This window comes from Stenella coeruleoalba (genome assembly GCF_951394435.1).
Source record: "Stenella coeruleoalba genome assembly, chromosome: 18".
In the NCBI taxonomy this organism is placed as follows: domain Eukaryota; kingdom Metazoa; phylum Chordata; class Mammalia; order Artiodactyla; family Delphinidae; genus Stenella; species Stenella coeruleoalba.
In genome coordinates, this window is record NC_137164.1 from 25227401 (window position 1) to 25255310 (window position 27910).

The 27910-nt window shown below is 37.6% G+C and overlaps 2 protein-coding genes across 3 annotated transcripts in view; one reads left to right on the forward strand and one right to left on the reverse strand.

The window, feature by feature from the left end:
• The window catches only part of SUGT1 (SGT1 homolog, MIS12 kinetochore complex assembly cochaperone), a 49725-nt gene extending 31135 nt beyond the window's left edge, over positions 1–18590 (forward strand). Inside the window, exon 13 of the mRNA XM_079903381.1 lies at positions 8911–18590. Coding sequence (XP_079759507.1) covers positions 8911–9012 — 102 coding nt within the window. The 3' untranslated portion in view covers positions 9013–18590. The remainder of the gene's footprint in view (positions 1–8910) is intronic.
• A 4918-nt stretch (positions 18591–23508) lies between these two features.
• The window catches only part of CNMD (chondromodulin), a 28568-nt gene continuing 24166 nt past the window's right edge, over positions 23509–27910 (reverse strand). The window contains exon 7 of one of the 2 annotated variants that reach the window (XM_079903055.1): positions 23509–24131. In XM_079903055.1, coding sequence (XP_079759181.1) covers positions 23916–24131 — 216 coding nt within the window. In that variant the 3' untranslated portion in view covers positions 23509–23915. The remainder of the gene's footprint in view (positions 24132–27910) is intronic. The other variant, XM_079903054.1, reaches the window with a different exon arrangement.

Genomic DNA, 27910 nt, shown 5'->3' on the forward strand with positions numbered 1-27910 from the left:
ATGGACTTTGTCTGAACATTTGTTCTTGCTCTAAACTTAGAGTAATTACTGAGGAAGTTGGGAACTTGTGGAGGAGGTGAGAAACAAATGGTATATTCCAAATAAATTTTTTCATCAGGGAGTTAGAACTTGGAAGTCTTAAGAAATACCAAGGTTATAGTGAGTGGATGATATAGAGTTATTCCAGTTGGATTTATCACAATAGCTGAGTGAGCTTCTGGTGTTTACCTTCTGGTATCATGTATAATCTCAGTGTCAGATGAAGAATATAGAAGGGAAACTTCCAGAACAGTGTTTGCCAAGTAGAAGGTGCACATTAATTATTCATTGGTTTGTTAATAATTTCTGTATTGATTAAGAAAATTCGGGCTTTTTGCCAGGGCATGAATACCACCTGAATTAGGCATCAAATTCTGAGATTTTAATGACTAGTCATCACTATAGAACCATGTAGATTTTGCTTGAAGCTGTAATCATTTGACTTTTACCCGTAGCTCTGGAAATGTCACTGTCTTCTTTTAAGGTGTTGATATTTACAGTAGAAAGTTAAAGTTAATATTTAATAATTAAAATTAACATATAGGTAATAAGTGTGTTTGTGGCTCAGATATTCCATGTAAGTTACCAAGTGGTAACTGATCATGATTATGCTTTTCACTATTGCCTTAAAAAATTGTTTTTAATTAAACTTTTTATTTGGAGATAATTGTAGACTCACATGCAGTTGGAAGAAGTAATAGAGATCCCTTATATCCTTTACAGTTTTCCCCAGTAGAAACGTCTTGCAGAATTATAATATTACAACCATGATATTGACAGTTAAGATAGAGAACATTTCTATTTATTTGTTTATTTATTTATTTTGGCTGCATTGGCTCTTCGTTGCTGCGCGTGGGTTTTCTCTAGTTGCGGCTAGCGGGGGTTTCTCTTCGTTGAGGTGCGCAGGCTTCTCATTGCAGTGGCTTCTCTTGTTGTGGAGCATGGGCTCTAGGTGCGTGGGCTTCAGTAGTTGTGTGTTTTACTAGATATACCTAAGTATTGGGTTCTTTTTTTTGAGTGATTATAAATGGTATTATATGTTTAATTTTGGCATCCATGTGTTTGTTGTTAGTATCTAGAAATACAGGGGTTTTTTTGTTTTGTTTTTAATGTTTATCTTGTATTTACCTTGTTGAACTCACTTACTGGTTCTAGGAGATTTTTTTTGGTAGATTCTTTGTGATTCCTTGTGATTTTCTATGTAGACAATCGTATCTTCAAATAGGGACAGTTTAATCTCTTGCAATTCCTATACACTAACAACAAAAGATCAGAAAGAGAAATTACAGAAACAATTCCATTCACCATTGCAACAAAAAGAATAAAATACCTAGGAATAAACCTACCTAAGGAGGTATTTCAGATAGGGACAGTTTAATTTCTTCCTTTCCAATATGTGTGCCCTTTATTTCCTTTTATTGGCTAGAACTTCCAGCACTATGTTGAATAAGATTGGTGAGAGTAGACACCGATGCCTTGTTCTCCATCTTAAGAGAAAAACTATTCAGTCTTTCACCATTAAGTATAATGTTAGCTGTAGGTTTTTGTAGATGCTTATCAAATTAAGAAAGTTTTGCTCTATTTCTTTTTTTCTGAGATTTTTATCATGAATGGCTGTTGACTTGTCAAATACTTTTTCTGCAATATTTCTGCATGTGGTCAATATGATTAGGTGATTTTTTTTCTTTAATTTGTCAAAGTGGTGATTTTATGTGATTAATATGATTGATTTCTGCTGTTCTACTGTTGAACCAGCTTTGCATCCCTGGGATAAACCCCAGTTGGTCATAGTGTATAATTCTTTTTATATATTACTCAATTCTATTTTTAAATACTTTAAGCATTTTTGTGTCTATATTTATGAGGCATGTTGGTCTACAGTATTCTTTTTTGGTGCTTTTTCTGGTTTTGGTATCAGGGTAATATGTCATAGAATGGATTGGGAAGTGCTCCATCCTCTTCTTTTTTGGGGGGAGGGTATTTGTAGAATTAGTGTTGTCTTTAAAGATTATTTAAACCAATGAAGCCATCTAGGCCTTGATACTTCTTTTTTTGGGAGATTTTAAATTATGAATTTCATTATCCCAGTAGCTTATAGGACTCTTCAGGTTGTCTATTTCATATTGAGTGACTTGTGGTAGTTTGTTTTTGAGGAATTGGTCCGTTTAAGTTGTTAGTGTTGGTAGGGTTCCCTTCAACTTTGAAGGGAACTGCAGGGTCTTTTGATGACTGCAGGGTCTGTAGTGATAACCCATTTCATTCCTATAATGGTAATTTGTGTCTTTTTTTTTTTCCTTTGTCTTGCTAGGGTTTGTCAATTTTATTTACTTTTTTTCCCCCAAAGAATCAGCTTTTTGTTGATCTTAAATTTTTCCTCCTATTTTTTTTGTTCTAAATTTCATTTATTTCTGCTTTTAATTATTTTCTTCCTTATGCTTACTTTGGGTTTATTTTGTTATTCTTTTTTAATAGGTTCTGTGGATATGAACTTAGATTATTGATTTGACCCTTTTTCTTTTTTCTGTTGTATGTGTTTATGCTATAAATTTCCCTCTCAGAAGAATTCAGCTGTCTTCCACAAATTTTGATGTTACTTTTTCATTTTTATTCAGTTCAGTATATATTTTGATTTCACTTGAGACTTCTTATCCTAAGTATATATTCCACTTGAAAAGCATGTATATTCTGCTCTTGTTGAATGGAGTGTTCCATAAATGTCACTTAGATCCTGTTGATTGATACTCTTGTTGATTTTCTGTCTTACTGTTCTACTGATTGAGAGAGGGTCTTCAGCTATAATTGTGGATTTATTGATTTCACCTTTAAGTTCTGTCAATTTTTGCTTCACATATTTTGCAGCTCTGTTGTTTGGTTCATACGCATTTAGGATTGCTGTATTTTCATGGTGGATTGACCTTTTTATCATTATATAATGTCATTCTCTAGCTCTGGTAATTTTCTTTGCTTTGATGTTAATATAGCTGATTCTTATGTCTTTTGGTTAATTTTTGCATGATATATCTTGTTCCGTCCTTTTACTTTCAACCTGCCTAAGTCGTTTTTTAAACATTTTTAATTTTATTTTAACAATTTTATTGGAGTATAGTTGATTTACAGTGTTGTGTTAGTTTCAGGTGTACAGCAAAGTGATTCACTTATATATATTCATTCTTTTTCAGATTTCTAAGTCATATTTAAAGTGAATTTCTTTTAGACAGCATGTTGGGTCATGTTTTTTTTAATTTATTCTGCCAGTCTCTTTTAATTGATGCATTTGGACCACTTAACTTTTAATGTAATTATTGGTACGTTAGGACTTACTTATGTCTACCATGTAAGTTTTCTGTTTGTTCTGTATTTGTTTTTCCTGCCTTCCTATGGGTACTTGAACAGTTTTTAGAATTTCATCTTGATTTATCTATAGTGTTTTGTAGTGTATCTTTGGTTGCTCTAAATTTTATATTAGCTATATTATACTTAGTTTATCATAGTCTACTGGTGTTATTTTTTTTGACACTGAATGACGTATAGAAACCTTACCTCCCTTTATGTCCTTGTCCTTTTACTTTTTCTCATTTATAATTTTCTTAAATAATTCTTCTATATATGTTTAGAAACCACATCATACAGTGTAATAATTTAGAAAACATAGAGGAAAAGCAAACTCTATTGCATTTATCTATATTGTGACCTTTTTCTTTCTTCCTTTCTGACTTTCAGGTTTCCATTGTTTGTTTCTTTTTTTTTCTTTTTAAACTCCTGAACACATTGTCTCCTCTCATTTTTTAAAAAAATATTTATTTATTCATTTTATTTTTGGCTGCATCAGGTCTTAGTTGCAGCATGCAGGATCCTCCACTGTGGCTTCTGAGCTCCTCATTGCGGCATGTGGGCTTCTCTCTAGTTGTGGTGCTCAGGCTCAGTAGTTGTGGCACGTGGGCTCTGTAGTTGAGGCACGCTGGCTCTCTAGTTGTGCCCCACATGCTCAGTAGTTGGCCGCACACAGGCTTAGTTCCCTGACCAGGGATTGAACCCGTGTTCCCCGCGCTGGAAGGCGATTCTTAACCACTGGACCACCAGGGAAGTCCCTCCTTCTGTTTGGAGAACTTCCTTTGGGCATTCTTTCAGAGTAGATCTGTCCATAACAGATTCTTTCTATTGACAAGGATTTCTTTGGGTTTATACTGGTTGGGATTTACTCAGTTTCTTGTATCTATAGGTTTATGTCTTTTGCCAAATTTGGGATCTTTTCATTCATTATACCATTGAGTACTTTTTCAGACCTTCCTTCTTTGTTTTCTTCTTCCTGGAACCCAATGACACAGGTATTGGATATTTTGTTACAGTACTATACATTCCTGAGAACCATTCATTTTATCTCTGTTTTGTCTCTGTCATTCAGATTGGGTGATTTATATTGTTCTGTTTTCCAGTTCACTAATTCTTTGCTCTATTCTCTCTATTCTGCTCTTGAGCCCATTCACTGACGTTTTTATTTCAAGTGTATTTTTCAATTATAAAACTTTCATTTGGTTCTTCTTTACGTCTTCTGTTTCTTTACTGAGGTTTTCTATTTTTTTTCATTTGTTTCAAGCTAGTTCATAATTCTTGTTGAAGCATTTTTACCCTGACTGCTTTAAAAATGTGTCAGATAATTTTAACATCTCTTTCATCTCTGTGTTAGCATCTATTGATTGTCTTCTCTTTTTAAACATATAATCTGAAATCTTCCTGGTTCTTGGTGTTTTTCACCAGTGCCAAGTGATATTCAGTTGAAGTCTGGACATTTTCATGTTACAAGACTCTGGATCTTATTTAAACCATCTGTCTTAGATGGCTTTCTCTGACAACCCCTCTGGCAAAGGAAGGGAAGTCACTACCTCACTATTGCCAGGTGGAGGTAGAAATCCAGGTACCCCACTCTACCTCCGTTGACACCCCAGGACATCTCCTTGTTACTGCTGGGAATAGGTAGGAATTCTAGCTCCCCACGAGGTTTCCACTGACACCACAGGCAACAGAGGAGGCCGGTTTGTGATAGCATAGCATGGGTGGAAGTTTAGGCTCTTCATTCAGCCTTCACTGGCCTGGGTGGGGATGGGACCAGTTTTTTACTGTGGTGTTTAGCTAGAGTGATTATTGTCTAAAAGTTTTCTCTCTTTCTGTTTGTCTTTGTCCATTGGCTAGAGAAATAAGGCTTTTGTTGGGGCTTTTTTTGTTTGCACCCTTTGGCATTTCCAGCCTCTTCAGTTCCAGCTCTTGGAAAACATAAGGCAAAAAGAAAACCCAAAGAACTCACCACCGTGTTGTTCCTTGGGTCCCAAGGTCCCTAGCTGATTTGTCTTCTTTTCACCTTTTAGAGTTGTCTTATATTTGTTATTTATATAACATACAAGGTTTTTAGTTGTACTTAGTGGGAAGACTAGGAAAAAGTACACTCACTTAATGCCTCCAAAAGGAGAAATCAGGGTTTTGTTAGTTTGTTTTGCCACGCTGTGCAGCTTGCAGGCTCTTAGTTCCCCCACCAGGGATTGAATGTGTGCCCCCTGCAGTGGATACGTGGAGTCCTAAGCACTGGACCGCCAGGGAATTCCCTGAAATAGTTTCAGTGTTGACTTTTAAGAACTTCTGGACAAAATAGTGTGTGAGATTTCAAAGTTATATTAGAGAATCTGTGCCCATTTTCATACAGAAACTTTGCTAAGTGTAACTGAACCATACGTATGCATAAAGTAAGCCATCTGTTTGGCAGCATTGACCTGGAACATACCAAGGGCTTGCTTCTGTCTTTGTGGGGGAATACAGGCATACCTTGGAGAACTGTGGGTTCAGTTCTAGACCACCATCATAAAGCAAATTTTGCAATAAAGTGAGTCACACTTTTTTGGTTTCTCAGTACCTATGAAAGTTATGTTTACACTATGCTGTAGTCTACTGAGTGTGTAATAACATTATGTCTAAAAAATAATGCATGTACCTTAATTTAAAAATTCTTTATTGCTAAAATATGCTAGCTTTATCATCTCAGTCTTCAGCAAGTCATAGTTTTTTGCAGTAGTAACATCAAAGATCACTGATCACACATCCCCATAACAAAGATAATAACAGTGAAAAAGTTTGAAATATAAGAGAGTTATCAAAATGTGACAGACATGAAGTGAGCACATGCTGTTGGAAGAATGATGTCAATAGATTCACTTTATGCAGGGTTGCCACAAATCTTCAGTTTGTAAAAAATGCAGTATCTGCAAAGTGCAGTAAAGTGAAGCACAATAAAACGAGGTCTGCCTGTACAAAGAAACAGACTCTATCTTATCTCTGAACTCTCTGTCTAATTGGGCAAAAAGATCAACATATACAGAATAATCATGGAAGTGCTCAGTTGCACTGCAGTCCATAAGAAGAAAGGGGAAAATAAATGTCATCAGCAAATATGATCAGATTATAAATTAAATCTGCTTCATTTAGTTCTCTTAGGAGTAGTTATTATATAAACTTGTCCCATTTTATTCAGTATTTTATTTGCAGCCTACTGTGTGCCAGGCTACTGCACTTAGATCTAGGATATAAGTATTGGTAAAATATGTTTCTTTCCTTTTAGAAACTCTCAGCTTTAGTTTGGAGCCACGGGTGGGAAGCAGGTATGAGAAGGCAGATTCGTAAAATTTTATTAGTGCAGTGTCATAGACAAGTCCTACAGGAGTAGCTAGAGTCCTGACTAGGGTCAAGGAAGGCCACAGAGAGATGGTGACATGTCATGTTTGGAGGATAACTAAAGACATAAAAAGAACCAGGACAGAGGAGAGCATCCCGTGCAAAGGAACCCATGGAAAGGAGCTTGGTAGAGAGTGTGGGGCATTGGGATTATTTTGAGGCTCCAGTGTAATGGTAGCATATGTAACTTTATACATTCACCAGTAACATAGCTGATTATTTTCAAATGTTTAGATTTTAACAATTTTCTGTTCTTTGCTGTGATCCAAATCAATGAATTTTTATTGCATTAACAGTTACAGCTTTATTTTTAAAATATATTTATGAATATGCTAGGTTTGTTAGTAGGTGTTATATTCAGTGGGTAGTAAATAGATGACCAGTGCTTTACTGAGACACTAACTTTATGTGTCTGTGTATGTATGTACCTTGATTTAAAAATAATTCCAGCATACACTTGTGTACATTTGACAGAGAGAGAACATTAAGAAGGGTCTCTTAAAGTTCTCTCCAACTAGAAAGAGTTTACTTCGCAAAGTCTTCACTGTGCTCAGCAAAAGAGATGACATTATCGTTTTCTTTGGGAGCCAATTTCATTGGGTTGGCCAAAAAGTCCGTTAGGTTTCCCCAGTAAGATGGCTCTAGTAGTGCTTAGTTGTCTTTAGCTTCATTCGAAACAATTTTGTTAGATTGTATTGTGACAGCTGTCATATCAGGGTGCATTTTTTTAAAACTTATCAAAATTAGTGAATTTTTGTGTAGCTATTTTAATATTGAAGATGGAAGGAAAAAAGCAACATTTTCTGCATATTATGCTTTATTATTTCAAGAAAGGTAAAAACGCAACTGAAACACAAAAACAGATTTGTGCAGTGTATGGAGAAGGTGCTGTGACTGATCAAAAGTGGTTTGTGAAGTTTCGTACTGGAGATTTCTCACTGGATGATGCTCCATGGTTGGGTAGATCAGTTGAAGTTGATAGCGGTCAAATCGAGACATTAATTGAGAACAATCAATGTTATACCATGCGGGAGATAGCTGACATACTCAAAATATCTAAATCAAGCGTTGAAAATCATTTGCACCAGCTTGGTTATGTTAATCGCTTTGATGTTTGGGTTCCACATAAGTTAAGTGAAAAAAACCTTGACTGTATTTCCGCATGTGATTCTCTACTTAAACGTAATGAAAACGTTCCATTTTTAAAACAAATTGTGATGGGCAATGAAAAGTGGATGCTGTACAATATTGTGGAACAATATTTCGCTTGTGGGGCAAGCAAAATGAACCACCACCAAGCACACCAAAGGCCAGTCTTCATCCAGAGAAGGTGATGTTGTGTATATGGTGAGATTGGAAGGGAGTCCTCTATTATGAGCTACTTTTGGAAAAGCAAACAATTGATTCCAACAAGTACTGCTCCCAGTTAGATGATCTGAAAGCAGCACTTAATGAAAAGCGTTCAGAATTAGTCAACAGAAAATGCATAATCTTCCATCAGGATAACACGAGACCACCTGTTTCTTTGATGACCAGGCAAAAACTGTTACAGCTTGGCTGAGAAGTTCCCATTCATCCACTGTATTCACCAGATTATTGTACCCTTGGATTTCCATGTATTTCGGTCTTTACAAAATTCTCTTAATGGAAAAATTTCAATTCCCTGGAAGACTGCAAAAGGCACCTGGAACAATTCTTTGCTCAAAAAGATAAGTTTTGGGAAGATGTTGCCTGAAAAATGGCAGAAGGTAGGGGAACAAAATGGTGAATACATTGTTCAATAAAGTTCTTGGTGAAAATGAAAAATGTGTCTTTTATTTTTACTTTAAAGCTGAAGGGACTTTTTGGCCAACCCAATATTTTCATCTGAAGGTGGTTTTTCACATACACCTCTGTGCTGATGAGCAGGGAGACATGTGCTTTATATGGCAGTGTGTGTGGACATGGTCCTCCTACCTAACTAGAGTTTCCTTTTCAGGTTTTCACACGATACGGTAACTTATCTGGAAAGCCTGAGGTTAAAACAGAATATTGTCTTGTGTATATTGAGCCAAACATAGCTTATATTGGGGACTCTGTGCTTGGAATGTTTTTAGAAAAATATTCTGTTTTGATTACATGGACCAATAATTAATCTATTTTTATTTTTTATTGCAGATGGAGTCTGGTGGTACAGTTTTGAGTACCAACTGGTCTGATGTAGGTAAAAGGAAAGTTGAAATCAATCCTCCTGATGATATGGAATGGAAAAAGTACTAAATAAATTAATTTGCTGTCACTGTATTGCGTATGTTCAGCTAACGCCCATTGTGTATTAATACTGCATTCTTGAATTTTGAACACTGAGTACATCTTTTTAAAGGATTATACCTCTTTACCTCTTTGTGCTTTAGAAATTATTTTCCTTCAAGTGTTTTAAGAGTCTAATGAAGAATGAAGATCATGTTTTATCACTTTTGCCCTTAAGGACTTCAGATATGCTGAAACGGAATGAAATATCATTTGCTACTAGATAGATTAATTCTTCCTAGTTGTGGGAGTGGAGAAATTGTTAATGGGATATCTTGGGTTATTGCCTTATTTTTGATGCAGTATTCTGTTAATAATTTATTAGACGTGGCAACTTTGGGTGAGCATAGATTTCTGAATTTCAGTGTTAAATTGTTTGCTTTTAAAAACTGCTTTTGAATGGAGTTGTAAATACAATTTTTCTATGAAGAAGTTTGGTTTATTTACCTTTTTCTTAAGTTTTTAATGAAAACTTTGAGAAATTATTTATCACAGGGGATTCCCATTTGATTATTTTTATGGGAAGTATTTGTAATTGCACTGAGAATTTTGGTCCTTACCCTTCAAATTCCTGTATAAAACATTGACACCTGTGTTTATCATGCTGCAAATTTAACTGTACTGAAGGCTAATCTGTGAAGCGGGGTCCAACAGTAATTTAGGAGAGCCCAACTCCACTTCTTGCTGCTTTTGCCACAGCAGGATTCCTGAAATTACAAGACTGGTGGTTTGGTTTGTTTTTTTTTCTTCTTCTTTTTTTCTTTATTAGAAAATCTCTCTTCTTATAGCCCCATGCTTTTGGTGGTTTAGGGCAGCTACTGAGAGAGTAATATGTATACATTTAGTATCTATTCTGTTTATAGAGTAAATAGATAACCATGGGAATACAAAAACTAAAAGACATGATCGTTGGCTTCAAAGACTTTATAATCTAGCAGAGAGAGAAAATTAACATTCAGGAAGGACTTATGAATGGTTGAATGGTGAACTTACTACAAATACAGTTTTTAGATAGAAAAAATATCTATCTGTGATTAAATGTTCTGTGATTAAAACTATTGACAGTCTAAGCTGTTATAAAGCAAAGGTCATGGATGACCTGTAGGTGTGATTCCTTATTGTAATTTCGGAACCATAGAGGGTGGTGTCTATTAGGTCTCACTAACATTTTGTGGCAAGGAAGTACTCTATACCCTCATAGCTGAGGATAGGGTAAATGGGGAGCAAATTAGCCGCCATCTCCAAAAAGACTGGGAATTCAGCCTCTTCCTTCTAGTCATTTGACATGTGTAGGGGAGTTCATAAGGAAAAAGTGGTGGGGTGATACCAGGTCATGCCCAGACCTGCTGTTACTGCTTGTTTATGCATGTAGGGGTTTTCACTTGTCCTTCTGCCCACTTAGAGTTACAGGCTACTTTTTTTGATCTTGAACACTGAAGGAAAAGGCAAAATTAAGTTCTTGCATGTATGAATTTCTAAAATTTTCTCCTTAGGAAACAAGATAGTGATTATGTTAAGTTTTCTCAGTACCGTTAGTCCCCAGGGGTAGGGAGGCTCTTCTACAGAGATGGTAAGTCAGGGGCATACCCCAGAGATGAGACTCCTGGCTCTAGCAAGTCTCTGCCACCCACTAGCTTTAAAATCTTTAACAGGTTTACAGCCTTCCTATGTTTTATTAGTTCCTTTATCTGCAAATCCATAGGGTCTTAAAGTTTAATTAAAAGTCGATGATTCTAAATAAGGAAGCATTTCTGCCTCTTAAAAGCAACTTTTTTCTTTCTTAGGAATGACACTATTATAATAGAAGTTGGGTTTTTTTAAAAGGTCTAGTACTAGTTTTGCTTTTATTTAGGGAACTGTCTAAAGTGTGTTTATCTGTTGTCTAGATTTGCTTAAGGATGTCTGATTCAGGATTTTGCTGAGCCAAATGGAGTTCCTAATATACATGACTATGTTATATTACAATGTTACCTTGTCTAAATACAATAGGTTTATGGGTAAAGAAGGGAATTTTGAGAAGTAGGTTAGACTGCTTGCCCTAAAGCACCACTCTAAAGTACTGCTTCTCTTTCACCATTCTAGACAATGAAAAATTGTGAGTCCAGAAAGTTAAAAAACTTCATTTTGAGCCTTTATCTTTATTCTCTGCTATCTCAGCTTGGCTATATTAATTGGTTCCACTTTCTTTCTAGACTCCCATTTCCTTCCTCCCTCCTTCCCTCCCCCCTTCCCCCCTTCTCCCACATGGCTTTCAGGATCTCAGTTCCCCCACCAGGGATTGAACCCGGGTCATGGCAGTGAAAGCCCAGAATCCTAACCACTAGGCTACCAGGGAACTCCCTAGATTCCCATTTTCAGTTCTCAAATCTTGGTTCTCTTTGTGCTCTAGTTACCCTTTTGTTTCTTTAGAATGTACATTTTTCTCTTAGTATTTATTTTCCTTTTTGAGGTTCAGTCTTGGAATACATTTTTTTCTATCTTTATATGGAATGGAAGAAAAGGATGGTTTGCACTAATAACTACAGTTCTCCCGCACTCCGTCCCCAGCCCCAAAATTTCCATTCCTTTGATTTGAGATATTCACTAACTGCAGAACATTGAATTGTTATTGTCTCCTTGAGTCTGGAAAAACTTTTATTTTCTTAGCAGGCTAACTATATAGGACAGGGAGAAAATAATTGACCTGTCCTAGATAAATTTTTTAGATAAATTTCAAATATTTAAAATGAAGCTATGGGCTTCCCTCGTGGCACAGTGGTTAAGAATCCACCTGCCATTGCAGCGGACACGGGTTCGAGCCCTGGTCCGGGAATATCCCACATGCCGCAGAGCAACTAAGCCCTTGCACCACAACTACTGAGCCTGTGCTCTAGAGCCCGCGAGCCACAACTGCTGAGGCGCGCACACCTAGAGCCCATGCTCTGCAACAAGAGAAGCCACCACAATGAGAAGCCTGCGCACTCCAATGAAGAGTAGCCCCTGCTCACCACAAATAGAGAAAGCCTGCACGCAGCAACAAAGACCCAGCACAGCCATAAATAAATAAATAAAATAAATAAATAAATAAAAATAAAATGAAGCTATGTCACTATGCTATTATGAATAGTTTAGATAGACATTTTAATTTAGTTCACTACTGAAATGTGTTTTGGCTATCCTTTCCCATTTTACCTTTTCTCCTTCCCCAATTATCTACATATCAGATTAGGTCGTTGATCTGAGAAATACATCACTGACCCAGAGCAGTATTGCCTATTAATTGACCATCTGATCTGCTTAGTGCACTTTAATTTTATTGGGATCTTCCTTGTCCAGGTTAGTGTGCATGTCTCTGACTTGTAGCTATTACTGATATTTCCAAAAATAGGTAGAACTTTTCTGGGTGTTACGTGGTGTTTGTTACTAGAGCCACTTTTTTTTTTTTTTTTGTAACCAGCTAGCTGTAAAGAAGTTTACCTTGACACTCTTACCTGCTATTTTAGCCCCATATTTTAGCATCCATAACAGCATATGGATATCTGTTATCTCTGCCTTGGAGGAACCAGGGAGAGGAAATAATAAAAGCTAAAAGGACAAAGTAATGGTTTCTGTGCCAGGAAGAGTCATGTATAGTTTTAAATAAGGGGGATCTTCAACACTGATCTGGTTTATTTTGTCTCCAACTACGCATATTCTCTTGTAAGACCATTTTACACGTATCAAGAGATTTTATTTTGGAAACATTGGGTACTGGTGGGTAAGTTGGAGATACTGCTTTACTCAAAAGTGTTACTATTTGGTGCCACATTTGTGATTTACTTCTGAAATTAATTTAACTCTTAGCCTCTCTTCCTACCTCAGTAAACTTATCCCCCAAATCAGCTAAAATCATACACATTGCTAGCCCATGCAGGCAATAACAGTGATAGCTATTCTGTACTAGTGCTTTTTATGGGCCAGGTGTGCTTTATATGTACTACCTCGTTTATAACAGCCTTGTGAGGTGATGATAGCATCCTGTCATTTCAGATAAAAAATGAGGCCCAAGTTAAGTTCTTTGCCTAGTTCAGTCCACTGATAAGTGATGGACCTGGGATTTGAACCGAGGCCTGTCAGAATTCAGTTCCCATGCTTTTAACAACTGAATGAATTGGGTGGACGAGTGATTTTTATTAATTAATCAGCTGTCTCACAATGAAGCAGAGGATGTGCAAGTTGAATTTTTTAATTCTTGTACATGAGCTGGGAAGTACATTTCTTAAAGATCAGAATGTTATCATCAGTTTCATAAGTAGGAAAGCTTATTAGGAGTCCAGATCTCTGGCCTCTTGTAAAGGTAATACAAGCAAGTAGTCTTGACTTGCATTGAAGGTTTTGTTTTTCTCAAATGCAGATAATTACAGAGAAACAAGATACGCTTAGAACTGTTACAGGTGAAAGAAGACTGGCACATCATCCTGGTCAAATTCTTGTTCTTTAAACTTGGGAGCTCTCACACTAGTTTTCCTTGTTCAAATACTAAAATTGTTTCAAGGTTGTTTTTTTTTTTCCTATCTAGATACATGTATTAGGATCAGTGTATCACTGATTTCTTCAATAAAATTGGAACGATTCAGGTTTAGTCCCTTTGTTCCAATCATGTGAACATTTTATATATATTCTGAATTTTGCCTTGTCTGGAGTCTTCTAAATGTTACCTTTGCTGTGCCTTCAAATTTGATTTTTTAATTCTTATTTTTGCATTGAGACTTCTCATACATAGCTCGTTGACTTTATTTTCTCTTACAGGATTCAGTTATACAAAAGATGTTTCAAAAACAGTACTCTTGGCCCAAAAGCAATTTTTACATATCAAAAAGGAGTAAGGAAGATAATCTTCAGTGCTTGTGTATGGGCTTTTAAAAACCATGCTCTACAGTGCAACTGCAAAAGCTCTAAGTAATAGTAAACTGTTATACATACTGTGTGCTTGATGCTCTGTTAAGTGCATTAAAAGGCAATATTGCATAGTAGTTAAATGCTGGACTCAGAAGACAGCCTGCTTGAGATCAATCCTGGCTACACCGCTTACTAGCTGTGTGACAGTGGGCAGGTAGTTAATGTCTCTGTGCCTCAGTTTTCCTATCTAAATTGGGCTAATATACCCACCTCATGGACGTATGTGAGTTGAATGTGTTAATACAGTTCTACAATTATTTATCCTCATCCAGAGGGCTCTAAAAACTAGATTTGTGTGTGTGTGACTCAGTGGTTAAAAAAAACAAAAACCTGTCCTAAACTTGCAGTTTGAATAGTCATATTTTCCTGCAGAAGTATTAATTTGTTTAATAACAGTGCTACCACAGATCCTGCTGAGGTTATTAAAAAATCAATAGTATATCTATACTAAATTCTAAAATTCAAAATCCTGAATTCAGAAACACATCTGGCTCCAAAGTTTTTGAATAGAGTTACATGTACCTGTATATGTAAAGTGCCGAGAGCAGTGCTTAATGTATATGCATTTAGGCTGCGAGTTTTAAATACTGTAGAAAGCCTTTTTGTTCGAAGTTCAGTCCTTCAAGATTCAGGATTCTGTCTGAGGAAAGTATATCAGCTGCTTAAAAATCATTAGTATAATTTAAAAAATTATAGTGAGAGCATAAAAGTTCGCAGAAAAGCTTTTATTTTGAATGAGTATTTTAATTTACCTAAGCAGAGCTTAAATATGCAAGTATTGTCAGCAGTACTTTAAAAAGAATCATAAAGTAGGAACTTCCGTGGTGGCACTGTGGTTGAGAATCCACCTGCCCATGCAGGGGACACGGGTTCGAGCCCTGGTCTGGGAAGATCCCACATGCCACGGAGCAACTGAGCCCGTGCGCCACAACTACCGAGCCTGTGCTCTAGAGCCTGTGTGCCACAACTACTGAAGCCCGTGCACAGCATCGAAGAGTAGCCCCCACTCGCTGCAGCTAGAAAAAGCCCGCAAGCAGCAACAAAGGCCTAACGCAGGCATAAAATAAGTTAATTAATTTTTAAAAAAGGAATCATAAAGTATAGTGGTGCCAGAACACACAAACTATATGTAGAATGTTAAGGGACTTCCTTTCAGAAGTTCTTTGATTTTAATTCCATTTTAACTTAAATTCAAGACAGTAAAACTATTAGGGCTTATAAAAACAAGTCGCAAAATCATGCTACTTGTAAACCACAGATTCTGTCCTGTTACTTCCATCAGTGTAGAGAAACTGATAGTTGTTTATTTACAAGAGTTCATCAGTCTATTCCCTCTCTACCCTGCTTCCTGCCCCTCAAACAATCAGTGGGGAGCAAAAAATATGTGCAGTCCTTTGTATATAGACACTAGTACTATACATTCAAGTTTGGGGGTCTTCTCTCCCAACTACCGCTTTTTGTCACTCATTTGTACTCGAACATTGACCTTTTCTGTGACCTAATTGACTACAAATGAACACTTTCCTAAGTTAGCTAGCTTAACTTAGTGCCTGTGAAATATGCTAAGAAATTGAGTATTTCCTTGGAATTACTACTATTTTGCTACTTATTAGTTGCAAAATGATCCATTTATTTCGACTACCACAGAGGTAATGGTCTCATAGCAGAAAGGACACTAACACGTGAATTTGGAATCTTAAAATCCCAGTTTTGATATGTTAATAATGGTGTGTTTTGAGGACAAGTGACTTAACCCTTCTGAATTATTTTTCTCATCTCTAACACTAGATGATAATTACCTGTCAGGACTGTGAGGACTTAACTAAGTCCTGACTCAAAAGTATGTGACCAATAATTGTCACTTAGTATAAGTCCTTGATTTTTTTTCTCAGTGCTGTTGAGTAGTAGAATTCCTAAAAGGAAGGTAACAAATCTGACTTAGCTGCTCTTCAAGGGCAGCCTCAGCCGTGTTTTTAGCTGTATCTGTCACTGTTTCACTGTTACCTAAGCTCCAGGCACACAGGAATAGTCTGTTTAGGGGTTTGCATACTTTCCATGGAAAGGGCCATATAGTGAATATTTTAGGCTTTGTGTGGCACGTAAAGACTCTATCGCATGTTCTTCTTTTTAGTTTGCAGGCCTCTGCTCTGTCTGAACATCCCATGTATTTTTATTCCTTCTTCCATCCGACCTGGAAAGCTTCAGTTTCCTATTGATGTGTCAAAACTAAGTTCATATGCCACCTCCAGGAAAGCTGTTTAATCTTGTGCTACTCTGTCAATGACTGGCTTTGTAGCAGTTGGATTGGGTTATTTGCTTATGGTTGAGGCACCCATTAGATCCTTTGATAGAATCAAACCAAAACCACAGTGTCCTGTGAGCGTGTTTGAGAGTTTGTTCATTATCAAGTCACTGCAGTTGACTCATTTCTTCCCCCGTGACTGAGCTGCTTTGGGGAGGGTCGAGGGGGCTGGCTTTGAACTTTGTACCTGCAGTACCTGGTGCATAGAGAAGCTTTCAGAATTTGGTAGGTGGTCTTAACGCTGCACAGAGGAATGCCCTTATTTTCTTCTCTTCATTCTTTTAAGTGTCCTCAGTTAGAATACTCTTGTTAAATCCCCCCTTCCATCCCCTCCGCAGGAATTCACTGCCACTCCAGCTGTGTTGTGGTGGAGGTGCCTTGTTGATGCATCTGTTAAGGCACCGCTCAGAGTTTCAACCAATTTTAGGGTTAGTTGCATGGTGTCTGTTTTACCCTGTGTGTCCTACTTCATTACATTGTTATTTACTTATTTTTGGATCTTTGATGCCGAGCACAGTGCCTTTCACATGGTAGACATTCAAGTATTGAAACTCTTGTTGCACACTAAAGAATTAGTTTTAAAAACTGTACTTCGTTTATAATATGTGCCCTTGAAATTATTTATTCATCAATATAGATAGAATAGTAATTTAAAAATAGATATTTAACCCTGGTCATGAGAGCTAAATCTAATTTGTTATTCAGTTATCTACATCACTAGAGGGAATAGCAATTATATAACTAATCAAAAGCCATGTAAAACATATTTTTTTGTGTTGCCATTTAATTTTCAGATTGCTTTTATTCCCTGCTGATTGTTTTAAAACCAAAATATATGTGTTTCCTTAAAGAAAGGACTGAAATTTACTTTCTAATTAGGTTAGTCATCCTTTGAGAAGAAATTTTGAGCCCAAGGAACTTGGGTAAAGGAGGCCAGAGTTTTACAAACCCCGGAATTGGTTTGGGCATATGCACAGGCCTGGAAACTAAGAGTGAGTCGAGCAGTTTCATTTATAAGCATACCAACTTCTGGAGGCAAAAATTTGGACTGCTTACTAGTACATATTTTTTTTTCTGGAAAACCCCCAGAGAGATTTTGAGCTACTGAATACTACACGAACCTCTTCGGTGAGGGTTACGTACTTTATTTTTTTAACAATACCTTTGCCGTCTTTCAAAAGCCATATACTTTTTTTTTTGGATTGGGTTTTCACTTTAATATTGGTAATAGAATAATATATAGAATAATATAGATAAGTGACAAATACATGTTCATGGTATGATACCCATTCATTCATTCATCAGCGTTGAGTGCAAGGTATGTGCCAGACACTGCTCTGGACACTAGGGATACACTGGTGAACAGATGCCCTGCGTTTATGAAGCCTAACTTACGGGGGAGATGAGCAGAATGTATGTTAGATGATGTTAAGTGCTAAGGGAGGAAACTGCACGTGCGAAGAGGCCCGTAGGTGGTTGAAATTTGAGATAGGAGACCAATTGAGAACTCAGGGAGCCGACTGGAACTCAGTACAGACTCGAAGGAAGCAGAGGGAGCGGTGGAGATTCCTGAGACCGAGCACCGCCAGCAGGAGGAGCAGCAGACGTGCAGGCCTCGGTGTGCGTGGGCGCTAGGAAGGCCGTGGGGCTGGGGCCGACTTGGTGAGGGTCGGGATTGAGTGAGTGGAGGCAGTGGGGGCCTCAGTCACGTGGGGCCTTGCAGGTGGTAGAGATGACGTGGTGGTAGCCAGTGCCAGGGCTCGCCCCAGCTTAATGTGGAGTCCTGTTGTCCTCAGTGCTGTCAAAATTTTACTGGTTATCGTCCTTTTTAAAAATGTTCTGATTTTTATCAAGTGTATATACGGTCGAATCAAATTTAGTTTATAGATCTAGCAGGGATTGCAGTGGAGTTTTGCTCTGAACACCTGATGGTATCGATGTGAATGAATTTGAGTCGTGGTATATGATTAGTGGGTATAGGCGAAGGCCTCAGGTTCAGTACTTCATTGAAATATTTATTTCTGTTCTTTTAACACATTAAATTACAGATAATGTCACATTTTAGTGTAATCTGTGTTTAGCAAAGCTGTTTCCTGTTCTGGAATATAAGTATGGTTATAGCATACTAGATGCTGAGACAAAATTGGATTAATTAGAATGATTGGTTGTGGACAGGGACTTAATGAGTGTGGCATAGGATTTTATGTTTAATAGAATTGTCAAAATCAGATCAGCAGGCATGTTTTTATGGGCCGTCTGCCAAGGCTAGAAGTCGCTTTGGTACCTGTACTCCCTTAAACATGTGTTTGCATTCCATTCCTTGTCAACGTGAGACAAAACAAAGAAAAATAAAATCAGAATTTTAGAGCTGGAATGAATCTTAAGTACTGTCTGGTTTTACAGATGCATTTTTTTCCAGAGCATTCTCATACACTTTTTTCTTCATAAGAGTTCTTCAACTCACACAAATAGTTAGTTGGTGATAGAATCAGAATTTAACTTGGATAAAACTTATTTACCCCAGTCTTGTACTGATCTTCTGACAGTTGTCTCAAATATCAGGCAACTAAAAGTTGCAGCATTGGGAAGATATTCTGTATAAGATAGTGGTTCTCAAGCTTGAGGGTGAGTGACCCTCACCTGGGAAGCTTGTTTTTTTTAAAATGTAGGCTTTCTCTGTTTCCTTCCTGAGATTTTGAATCAGTAGGTTTGTGATAGGGCCCAGTAAATCTGTGTTTATCATGACCTGGTGACTTTGAAGTATGTGACCTGGGACCTTGCCCTTAAAAAAATGATTTCGCAGAGTAAAGGTGAGAGAAAAAGTGAGGTTATTAGCACTAATCATCTCTGATGTCTTATTTCTGAAAAATTTTAGAAAAAAGTAAAAAGCTACTTGAGATCTTGTTCTTTTGAAGAATTTGTTTCCCTCTCACATAGAGGTAAAGGCAGAGGAGAGATGCTTAATGATTATTTTTGTTCCTCTGTCATCAGAACCTTAGGGTCATTATGATACAAGTCACTGAATCCATATAACCACAATGGTACACCACATGATGAAGGGAAATCTTTTTCAATGAAAGTGAAACAAATTGAGACTATTTGGACAAGATGCTAGTTTATCATTGCTGAGATATTACTAAAACTGAGCAGAGAATATTAGAAGAGTTAATATTCATGGAGTATATATGGAATATGATAGTACTGATTGATGATAAGGCACTATTTCTTTAGTGACTGGAATATTCTCAGATGTTGCCTGATTACACCTAGGTGCTAAGTGAATTAAAAATTATGGTGGTGCTGGTGGATTAAGTCGAGTAGAATATGTTAGGGAGATCTTTCTGGAGTGGAGATCTTTTTCACTATGTAGTTGTATAGTTACCTTAGTAACTAATAGGCAGGAATATGGTTTTAGTTGAAAAGAAACCACTTGCCTTTAAAAGCATAATGTCCTAGATGAATGGATAAAGAAGATGTGGCACATATATACAATGGAATATTACCCAGCCATAAAAAGAAACGAAATTGAGTTATTTGTAGTGAGGTGGATGGACCGAGAGTCTGTCTTACAGAGTGAAGTAAGTCAGAAAGAGAAAAATACTGTATGCTAACACATATATATGGAATCTAAAAAAACAAAAGGTTCTGAAAAACCTAGGGGGCAGGACAGGAATAAAGATGCAGACATAGAAAATGGACTTGAGGACGTGGGGAGGGGGAAGGGTAAGCTGGGATGAAATGGGAGAGTGGCGTGGACATATAAACACTACCAAATGTAAAATAGACAGCTAGTGTCCTGCTAAGAGAAGATTTATGCTTGGTAAGTTTATTCCAGGTCTTTGACTATGTCAGTATGAAGTAAATTCATTATAGAAAGACGGATAATAGTCTAGGTTAATGGAATATAGGTAGTTGAAAATTTTTAGTAATTAAGTAATCCACACCTTTGAAAGGCTGAAGAACAGGAAGCTAAAGAAATCATGTTTTGAAAAAAAATGTATTGCAAGTAAATTTGCAAATACAATGCTAGTTTTAAGAAAAAGTGTATAGAGGTTATTTCTTCCAAACTATCTCATTGCTATTAAAATTTTTGTAGCCATGTTACAGATGAGAAAAAGATTGATTCAATTACAGAAATTTGATATGAAGAGAATATTTGTAAAGGAAGAGGCACAAAGAGAACAGGAATATGACATATCTGTAAAGTTATTAGTAAGCTCATTTGTTTAAAGGAACTTAAAATGGTTTTTAATAATTTGGTGTTTTAACCTAGTGATTTATTTATAGCTTTGTAGGTATACTGTTTCCAGTACCATTACTTATCTTTATCACTCTATGGTGATAACATAGACCCTAATAAAGACTGACGCCTGTGTATTTGATTTAAAAAATATTAAGACATGGTAAAGGTTCAGTAAACCAAACACCTTAGCAAGTATTTGCTAGGTCAGGTTATACACGCATAAATGTATATATAGATGTACTTACCTTTTACACAGTAAGTACCCAAAAATTGTATGTAAATTGATTACTTTTGAGTGTAGGCAGTTTAAATAAAACCTGTGGTTGAGTCCCTTTATTGTTAAAGGTCAGTCAACACTAACTTAGTCTTGTAAATTTGATTCTAACATACTGGGCTTTTCAAAGTAAAACCTGTATATGCATATAAAATATGATCATGCATATATGTACCAAAGCCCTTAAAAGGAATTCAGCTTTCTTTTATAAACACCAAAACTCACTCTGCCTGTAAACTGTTTTTGCTAAAGTTTGCATCACTGACTCTCAAATTTGCACCTTTCTGTCTGCATACGCTACTAGGACTATCCTGTGCATGTAGATTTTTGTCAGCTCCCTCCTTTCCCCTCAGTAAATCCGTTAACTTAAAAAAAATGTGACACTTCTATAGAATAAATGTTCATAAAGCAAATTAGCATATTCAGCTTATACAGAAATACAAATTATTCCACTCACACAAGGAATTTCTACTTTGTAAAAATGTAGCTTGTATTTTGGAGTGTAATAAAATCTGGTGTAAGAACAACTGTTGAGTGGGTTAAGTGATTATTCTGAATATATTTACTTTTTTAGTGTCAACAGTTATTTGAGGTGGTGGTGGGAAGGAGGTATGAGGATGAAGTTAAACAAGTTTTTAACATTGCAGTGGAAGTTTGTTCCATGGGATATGTTCATGTAACATAGAACACTTACTGAAGCCCAGCAGTACCATTTCTTCATTTTCTCTCTGTGCTGACACAGCAACATCTGTCACATTCAAGACTACTGAGTCAAACTAGGACCTTAGGACCTTGAAAACGAACCTGTGATGTCCATTAGGATTGGTTTATGTCACCACTGAGAATTAATTAAACGACAAGTCAAGATTCAGCACAGCAAACTGGGCAGCATTTGCAGCTTTTGGACTGGCCTGGTTAGAGGTTATTTAGGGATTGGCACCAGTTTGCAAAAAGTTTGTATTCAGCAGTGTCCTCTCTTCCGTAAAGTACATTTCTTCCTTTGTACACTTGATTCTTCTCTTTCAAAGTAGACCTTCAGTTTTCTTCATTGAACACAATTTGAGTCTCTTTTGTCATTCCTATGATTAATCCAACCTTGAGTTTCCCCTCTGCCCTTAAAAATCCATTTCCTTTCATGTTAAGTTGACTTCCTTGGGTATTGAGTGACTTTTCATAACACAGCATAATTCCATTCTCTGTTAAGTAAATTAAGTAAATACACCTCCTGTATTTCATTTAATTGTGGTGCTTTGAAAAGGAAACACCTTTTCAAGAGGCAGCCTTCCTTCCCTATGACATGCTCTCCTCCTCGCTAAGTCTGGCATCTCTTCAGTCTCACATGGAAAGCTACCAAGGGGATCCAGCTAAAATGGAAACCAGCCTCCTCCTTGCTGGAAACCTTTCATTGGTTTCCTATTCCTTATCCCCAAATAAGTTCAATTAACATGCAATATGAGTAAGATACAGCTCCTGCCTACATTTCCTTTTTTTTTTTTTTTTTTGGGCCACACCTTGTGGCATGTGGGATCTTTCCAACCAGGAATCGAACCTATGCCCCCTGCAGTGGAAGCGAGGATTCTTAGCCACTGGACCACCAGGGAAGTCCTACATTTCCATCTTGATATTGCCTACCTCAGCCTGAATGCTCTGTTTCCCTGCTCGAACCATACAACCTCACCTCTACCTGACCTATTCCCTCTGCCTGGAATGCCCTTCCTTTCACCACCCGGCGCTCTCCTGCTCATCCTTGAGTACCCATTGAAGGCATTCTTTCTCCAAGAAGCCCAATGATCCCATCTTCATCAAGGCCTTTGGTGTACCGAATCCCAATCATCTGTTCTCTCATTAGACCACAGGCTCTTGTGGGGTGGGATCACTGGCTCAATCTTTTTTTTTTTCCTTTTATTTCCAGAACCAAGTACATACAGTTTGCTGGGTGGTGAGGTGGGAGATGGTGTGCAGAACCATTGGCACTTATTTGCTTAGTTAGTAGAGTGACAACCATTTTGAAAACTCAACGTGTAAAATTTGTAGCTGTAGGAAGTTGCTGCTGCCTGAACAGTGTGATCATTACATATAATTCAATGTGTATCTTTCCTTCATCCCTTTTTTCTCCAAAGACTAGCTTGCTGTACACTCCATTAAATGCAGGTATATGAGCGTTCATCTCATAACCAAGTTTTAAAAATTCCGTATGACTTTACAGATGTAAATTGGCAACACTAGATATACAGTAGTATGGTGTATATAGACTATGGGACTGTCATGGTATCAAGACCTTTCATCTCTGAATCTTTGTGTTGTTTTGGAAAACTTTTATTTTCCTTAAGAAAGTTCTTAATCTCTTAAACTATGAGAGTCAAAACTAAAATGTCAAAAACATGAAATACCTGCTCATCTTCCTGATCTAATATTTCAGTTTTTAAAGACAGTCCTTGTTCCTGAGATTCTTTATGTCATTATAGATACATAAGCCATTCCTCCTCAGCCGTGTCTGTCAAGCCACGCTGCCAGCCCTGTTAGTAGGAGAGTAACTTATTGGTAACTGGACTACATCAGCAGCCTGATCTGTACTGCAAAGGTAGAAATCATTATGCTGCTTCATGCTATGTTCAATCTCAGATGCCATTATATGTCTTGTTTTCCCTTTTCTGTCTGTGTTTTCATCTAGGAACTCTGGGGGCACATTTGCAAGACTGGGAAAGAACAATAAAGGTTAAGAACAACTGAGGAATTATGTACAAATAACAACAGAAGACAATTGTTCTAGTGACGATTTAAAAGGAACTCAAGTGTACAGTTGAGATCTTTGACAAATTGTAAATAATTTTTCATGATTATTTCAAAATAGCTTGGTAAGGAAGTCTTAAAAGCAGGCCTTACTGGCAAAGAAAAGCAAAAAAGAGCAAGTAATAAAAGGATTATGATGATATTTTAGACTTAAACTACCCTTTCGGTACATTTGCAATTCTGGATAAAGTTCTGTAAAGCAGTTCAAAAATATTCTGTTAAGTGTCTCGAATAACATTGCTCAGATGGAATATAAAATACTTTGTGGTCCCTTCAGCATCAAGATGCCTCAAACTTTGGTTGTTTCTGGAGTTAATTCTTTACAGCACCTGGTATATGAAGTGATTTCACACAATGCCCAAGATGCGGGCCACCCACCAGCTACATGGCATGACAACTCTACAGACTGAACGGCAACCCTGGTAATTATAAGGCCATGGATAATAGCCCCCCAGTGGTTCACAGATCTTCTGGCAGTGGGTGTAGCTCCGCCTGCATTCTATACAGCAGATTCCTTCATGATCCAATCTAGGGTCGAATGTCATGCCTTCTCCTTCCTGCTGCTGTGAAATAAAAGAGAATTATTTGTGTCTCCTTCATAATGAGAAGTTTATAGCATCCACGTTATTTTAAAATAAGGTCCTGAATGTCTCACTGCTACCAGAAATCGGCATTATTTTCTGTAAGGAGTTTTCAATCTTTAAACCTTATAATTCAGAAATCCTTCTAACATCAGGGAACTTCCATCCTAGCTAAATCTGTCACTGGCAGGAAGGTTTGTTTTTTTTTGTTTTTTGAATGTTATGGTGAAGTTTCTCCATGCCTTAAATGAGCCATGGTTACCACTCACTAGTGACTCAATTTGTTTTAAATAGGAAAACAGGGAGCGTGATTCAAAAGTGGCGTTTCTGCCACTGCTGCGGCACCCTGGTGCCTTCTTGTAGTAATGGCTTCCAGGGCTCTGGGGAGCACATTTTAAAACTCATTGATCCAGGCTAACAGCAGATTGCTATTCCACTTGAACTGGCTGAGAACACTGCCAGGTCACTTAGCTTCTGCCTTCGTGTCAACATAAGGGTCTGTAACACTCAGAAGAAGACACCATACTGTGTAAAACTTCAAGACCTTAAACTTTATCTTCTAGTTTCTATGTGCCATCATTATAGTTACATAAATACAAACTCGTATCGAAGTAAAAGTCACCTACAGAACCCTATTTTCACTGCCGGAGAGATCACAGAACTGGAAGAAACGTGCCCCTGCCAAGTTATGTAATATCTGGTTTTCCTTTTCATGGATTTCTAGGGGTAAAGAGTCTATATCCTCTTTAATATGGCATTGAATTACACTGGCAAAAAGCCCTTATCATTCATGTAAATTCTTTGTTCAATTTAAGCCTCTTTCCTGGAAGAATAACTCGGGGAGATGCAGCACCAACATAGGTTAGGCTTGAGCTAAGTGAACTTAAGCAACCCTATCACCTTTCTGGTATACTTTTTAAAAAGTCTTTATTCAACTTTTTTTGCTGTGTGTGTGTGAGGGGGTGCTTTCTATTATGAGAAATTTCCAACGTATTGGAAAGTGGAGAAAATTGTGTGCCAAACATCTAGATTTGACAATTGCCAACCTTTTGTCAAATTTGATTTTTTAAAAAGTATTTTAAATTCTGAAGTAAATTTAAAGAGACTTGAGGGCCTTGTGACATTTCACCCATAAATACATTAGAATGTCTTGCCAAAATAAGATAGCATTTTCCTGCACCACACTGCCATTATCACACCTCACAAAACTAACAATTCATTAACACCATCTGACACAGCCTATGTTCAGATTTTGTCATCAAAGTATTTGTCTTACTCTCTTAACACCATTTTTTAAAAAATTCTTTAGACTCTCCCCTTTAGACATTTTTTCCCCCTTATCTCTTGAAATAGGTTCATCTGGGACAGCAAAATTAAAAACTGCCTCATTCATTAATTGTCGCTGACTCTTCCAGGGCAGTAGTCAAAAAGCCTGTTGGTTGAGGCATTTCCTCACCTGAGGGTTCAACAAAAGTTTGTTAGGATTAAAAAGTTGGCAGAAATCTCAGGTTCTTGCCCTGAGATACTTCCTTAAAGGGATATGTGAAGGACGGAGATCACGGGGAAGGTGTTCCTGCTTAAAGCTCAACATGTAATAAAGGAAAAAACTGTTATCAGTGAAATTTTTTCAAGAATATGGATCACTTAAGCCTGAAAGCAGGGCAGTCACATCCTGCCCTTCTGTGGAGGGGCTGATGCCCTCATCCCTAGAACCAGATGCAGCTAGGCCAGCTACCTAGAGAATAAACTATATTAAATTTTCTGTTTGCCTATTCAGTTTTTGTTTTTGTTTTTTGTCTGCGTTGGGTCTCTGTTGTTGCACACGGGCTTTCTCTAGTTGGGGTGGGCGGGGGCCCCTCTTCGTTGCGGTGCGCGGGCTTCTCATTGCAGTGGTTTCTCTTGTTGCGGAGCACGGGCTCTAGGCACACGGGCCTCAGTAGTTGCAGCACATGGCCTCAGTAGTTGTGGCTTGAGGGCTCTAGAGTGCAGGCTCAGTAATTGTGGCGCACAGGCTTAATTGCTGCACGGCATGTGGGATTTTCCTGGACCAGGGATGGATTACCCGTGCCCCCTGCATTGGCAGCGGGATTCTTAACCACTGCGCCACCAGGGAAGTCCCAGATTTTATTTCTTTATTATTCTTTGAGCTTTAGGGAATGAAGTACTGTGGTGTCCTGAGTTTTCTGGTAAGCCTTGGGTTACTTAAAAACAAATACTTTTTTGCTCTAAATCTTTCTAAAATATATTAGTCTAAAATGGTAAACTAGAAAATATATTTGCAACACATGAAACAAGAGGAAAGAAAATGTACAAGTGACTTCTCTGTGTATGAAAAGATGCTCAATCTTACACATAACTAAAGACTGGCAAGATAAAGATAACCAGGAGATACAGTTTTACACCCAAGACTTTTTAAAAGTTTGATAATAAATTAGGCCTTTCATTACCATTTGAAGACATGTAGCTGCTGTAATTCCCCGGAAGACAATTTAGTGTCCTCCATTAAAATGTAAAATTCTTTGACCCAGCAGACCCATGTTTCAGTATTAGTGCTAAAGATATACTCCTACAGTGTACAAGAGGTATAGACTAATAGCTAGCATGGCGTAAGGTAGTGCTTCCTATGCGCCCAGCACTGTGCTAAGAGCTTCACCTGCATTACCTCATTTACTCCTTCCCATACCCTATGAAGCATGTACAAGGTGTATCTTATTAACACTATTTGAGGAGGGACTCCTCTGGTGGCGCATTGGTTAAGAATCCGCCTGCCAATGCAGGGGACATGGGTTCGAGCCCTGGTGCGGGAAGATCCCACATGCCACGGAGCCGCTAAGCCCGTGCGCCACAACTACTGAGCCTGCGTGCCACAGCTACTGAAGCCTGCACACCTAGAGCCCATGCTCCGCAACAAGAGAAGCCACCGCAGTGAGAAGCCCGTGCACCCCAACAAAGAGTCGCCACCGCTCACCACAACTAGAGAAAGCCCCCATGCAGCAATGAAGACCCAACGCAGAGAAATAAATAAATAAATAAAATTAAAAGTTTAAAACAAAAACGGTATTCGAGGAAAATACATGTCCACCAAAGCAGAACTCGTTCAATTTCTGTACATTTATCCACACAATGGAATATAATGGTGCCATTAAAATGAATGAGGTGGATCCATATAAGAGATACAAAAAAGCTTCCAAAATACTGTGTTGGAACTGAAAAGCCAGCAAAGTGGAAGTTGTGTATGCTTTTTGTGTTAAAAATGTGTGTGTGTGTGTGTACACTTATACAAAGGAACTGGGCAAATAGCCATTGTTAACAGGTTGCTCAGGGGAGGGTGTCTGTGGTAGAAGGGAAACTCACTTTTCATTGTATACATTTTTATACTGTTTTAAAAAAATACATGCATGTATTATTTTTTCAATTAAAACACTAGTTACACATAAGTACTTATTTTTCTATTTTCACTCCCTGCAAAGTATAGTAATGGTAAAACTACATTTCATTGAAGATTTGAGAAGTTTTTGGCATGTTGGTGTCATCCTTACAAACACCAGTTCTCGAGGTTTCTGTCTAAAGTGTTTGATCCCCATATGTGAGTCTGTCTCCCGAATGGACTGAGTGATCTCAAGGGCAGAAGTTACTCCTGTCTGTGTGCACAGGGCCTGGAAAAGAGCAGGTTCTCAACGAATGTCTGTTGAATGGGCGAATAAAGTGGATATAAAGGAGGAAAGAGAATACTTTCATCCTGTGTGTTGCCTGCAGGGCAC